This window comes from Gekko japonicus, unplaced genomic scaffold (genome assembly GCF_001447785.1).
Source record: "Gekko japonicus isolate JY-2015 unplaced genomic scaffold, Gekko_japonicus_V1.1 scaffold3999, whole genome shotgun sequence".
Lineage (NCBI taxonomy): Eukaryota > Metazoa > Chordata > Lepidosauria > Squamata > Gekkonidae > Gekko > Gekko japonicus.
The window spans coordinates 95,448-99,244 of NW_015174372.1; the positions used below are offsets into that span (position 1 = coordinate 95,448).

Below are 3,797 nucleotides of genomic sequence, written 5' to 3' on the forward strand. Positions count from 1 at the left end.
CTGTTTCTGAGCTACTGGCATTAAAGTGGTGAGCGAGCGATTTGGCTGCCGCATCAATCAGTTTGCTCCGGAGCCCCTCCTTCCTGAGCTAAAATCAAAATGTGTGAGCCGGAGGCTAAAAAACTGTGCGCTAGCTCACACTAACTCCGCTTAGAGGGAGCACTGGTCAGGGGTGTGCTCTGTGGTTAGCTAATTGAAAGATATCTCCTAACTGCCCTGGCTTCGGTCACACCGTTTGCCTCTCACTGTGACGGAATGCAGACGATCACTGACTAGAGTCATCAGATGGGAAATCAAACACACACACCCCATGCATTTCCCCACGTTACGGGTATGTTTCTCTGCACTACTTGAAATATGTTTCTTAGAGTAGCCGTATTGCTCAGTTAGATTCGAGTCCAGCAGCACCATAAGAGACGAGCAAGACTTTCAGGGTAGGGAAGGCGGAGGAGTGCAGGACTTTGCGACTAACGCGGGACATGATAAAGGTTTATAAAATGATGCACGGGGTGGAGAGAGTGGGCATGAGAGAGATCTCCCCCCCCCTCCAAGTACTCGATCTCAAGGGCCCCCAAAGAAGCTGATGGGCAGTAGGTTCAGGGCGGACAAAAGGAAATAACTACTTTACACAGCGAGTGATTCAAATGTGGAATTCGTTGTGACAGAATGTAGTGGCAGCCCACAGGGATAGACAGCTTTAAAAGGGGATTAGACAGATTCATGGAGAAGTCTGTCAATGGCCACTAGCTATGATGACTGAGAGGAACCTCCACATCCAGAGGCACTAAACCTCTGAATCCAAGAGCCAGGAGGCAACATCAGGGGAAGGCCTCGGCCTCTGTGCCCTGTTGTTGGCCCTCCAGAGGGACTGGTTGGCCCCTGTGTGAGACGGGATGCTGGACTGGATGGACCCTCACTGATCTCATCCAGCAGAGCTCTTCTGATGTTCTTTTCAGGGGAAGGCCTCGGCCTCTCTGCCCTGTTCTTGGCCCTCCAGAGGAACTGGTTGGCCACTGCGTGAGACATGATGCTGGACTAGATGGACCCTCCCTGGACTGATCCAGCAGGGCTCTTCTGAGGTTCTTAGCTCTGACTCTCCAGAGCTCATACCCCCCCAAATCTTCTTGGTCTCTGAGGTGCTACCAGACTTGAGTCCGGCTGTTCTACTTGAAATATCTTGCTAATGCAAGAGGGCCTGGTGTGGCTTGTGCTGTCTCTCAGTATGCCCCAAATAAGCCTGCCGGCCCAAGCGTGTGAAAAGGAACCCAGCTCTCTTCCACCAGGAGGTATCTGCGCTCGCCTTTGGCTTAACCCTTTTCCGGACACTGCTGTGCCCTGCACAGACGCGGCCTACCAGAAGGAGAGGGTGTAGTCGCCCACAAAGGTCTCGCTCTCCCGCACCAGGAAAGTGCCGTCCTTTCCGCCTGTCTCCGTGCAGTACTCGTGCAGCAGCTTCTCGGCGATCTGGCGCCCGTCTCGGCCTCCGCCCAGTTTGCCGTGGAACCATTTCTCGGCGAAGTGCAGTTCGTTGTTGTTAAACTCCTAGTAAGGCAGAGAGAGGCAGCGTGGTATGGCCGTTAGCCTGCCAGGTTCGAATACCCACTCTGCTATGGATGCTTGCTGGGTAAGCTGGGCCTTCTCATGCCCTCTCAGCGTAGGGTAGCCTGCTCTTGTCAGATCTCAGAAGTTAAGCAGGGTCAGCCCTGGCTAGTATTTGGAAGGGCGACCTCCAAGGAATACCAGAGTCGTGATGCAGAGGCAGGCAATGGCAAATCACCTCTGAAACGTCTCTTGCCTTAAAAACAAGTCCAGCTTGCCACCTAGTGCTGCATAACACTAAAGAAGGAGGAGATTGGATTCATACCCTGCCCTTCACTTGGAGTCTCAGAGCGGCTTACAACAGACACCCTGTGAGGTGGGTGGGGCTGAGAGAGCTCTGACACAAACTGCTCTTTTTCAAGGACACCTCTGACAGAACTGTGGCTTGCCCAAGGTCACATCAGCAGGTGCAAGTGGAGGAGTGGGGAATCAAACCCCGTTCTCCCAGATTAAAGTCCACACACTTAACCACTACACCATACTGGCTAGAACTTCTGGCTGCCGGGCAATCTTAGGATCTCCTGGCTATTCTACACATACCCTGCCATACGATAATTATTATTTTACACCCTCTCAGCCTAACCTCCTCCGCAGGGTTGTTGTGAGGACTGAATGGAGGAGAGAAGGCTGCTTTCAGTCCCCATCAGGGAGAAATGCAAGACATAAATGAAGCAACGAAGTCAAACAAATTAAAAAAATGCAAGATAAACCCTAAAACTAAACAACATCAGAAGTCAAGAACTGCAGCAATGGTAAAGACTGCAACCAATAAAGCACCATAGCAAAAATGAATAGAGGAATTATCCTCTGATTAAAAAAGTACTGAAATCAAAAGGCCAGAGCCGGGCATCTGACGATACAGGATGAGGCAAAGGAAAGGGGAAAAGTGTTCCACAGTCGAATCTTTCGTGGACAACTGACTTATTCCGGGGCAGGGGGAGACCACGGAGCGGGGCCTGCAATGAAGAACTGAGCATCCCAGCAATTGAGAGGGCTACATCAATATTCAGGAGACCAGTTTGGTGTAGTGGTTTAAGAGCGGTGGACTCTAATCTGGGAGAATGAAGGTTTGATTCCCCGCTCCTCTGCATGCAGCTGCTGGAGCGACCTTAGGTCAGTCACAAGTTCTTTCAGAGCTGTTCTCTCAAGGACAGTTCTCTCAGCACTCTCTCAGCCCCACCTACCTCACAGGGTGTCTGTTGTGGGAAGGGGAAGGGGAAGGGGAAGGAGACTGTAAGCCGCTCTGAGACTCCGAGTGAAGGGCAAGGTATAAATCCAATCTCTTCTCTTCTTCTAACTCAGAGATTCACTGACTGAGGAAAATAATTTCACCTGCCTGGAGATCCCTCAAGCACCCAAAGGCCAAATCCTGTATGTAGCAGCACCACACAAAACCAGCTCAAGAAGAAAAAGAAGAAGAGATTGGATTTATCCCCCGCCCTTCACTACCCAAGGGCGTCTCAGAACAGCTGACAAACTCCTTTCCCTTCCCCTCCCCACAACAGATACCCTGTGAGCAATGTTCCCTCTAAGCTGTGGAGTCCTGTGAGCAAAGATTCTACTTTGTGAGCTACTGGCAAGAAAGTTGTGAGTGTGCAATTTGGCTACTGCATAAATTAGTTTCCTCTGGAGCCATCCTTCCTGAGCGGAGACAAAAATGTGTGAGCTGAAAGCTAAAGAACTGTGAGCTAGCTCACACTAACTCAGCTTAGAGGGAACACTGCCTGTGAGGTAGGTGGGGCTGAGAGAGCTCTGGCAGAAACTCCTCTTTTTCAAGAACAGCTCTGCCAGAACTATGGCTTGCCTAAGGTCATCCAGCAGGTGCAAGTGGAGGCGTGAGGAATCAGACCCGGTTCTCCTAGATTACAGTCCACGCACTTCACCACTACACCAAACTGGCTCTCAAGATGGGCTGACTCTTCCAAGCCCTTTCCCCTCAGCCTCAATGCCTCCACCCGATATGGGATATGCTAACTGGCCCCTCACATTCTGCAATTCAAAGGACGAGTTCAATTATTCACATTGCTTCTCCTCAGGATTCAAAAACATGTGTGGCCTTCCCCATTCCTCAGCCCCCTGGAAATTTCAGCCCCGGGCCCTCTTAGGGAGAAGAAGAAGAAGAAGAGGAAGAAGAGATTGGATTTATACCCCGCCCTTCACTACCCAAAGGTGTCTCAGAGCGGCTTACAAACTCTTTC

The 3,797-nt window shown here is 51.0% G+C and overlaps 1 protein-coding gene across 1 annotated transcript in view; it reads right to left on the bottom strand.

The window, feature by feature from the left end:
- LOC107121439 (1-phosphatidylinositol 4,5-bisphosphate phosphodiesterase gamma-1-like) overlaps positions 1-3,797 on the bottom strand; it is a gene marked incomplete at its 5' end in the record, with an annotated part of 59,781 nt that overhangs the window by 42,969 nt on the left and 13,015 nt on the right. Inside the window, one exon of the mRNA XM_015424347.1 lies at positions 1,355-1,542. Coding sequence (XP_015279833.1) covers positions 1,355-1,542 — 188 coding nt within the window. The remainder of the gene's footprint in view (positions 1-1,354; positions 1,543-3,797) is intronic.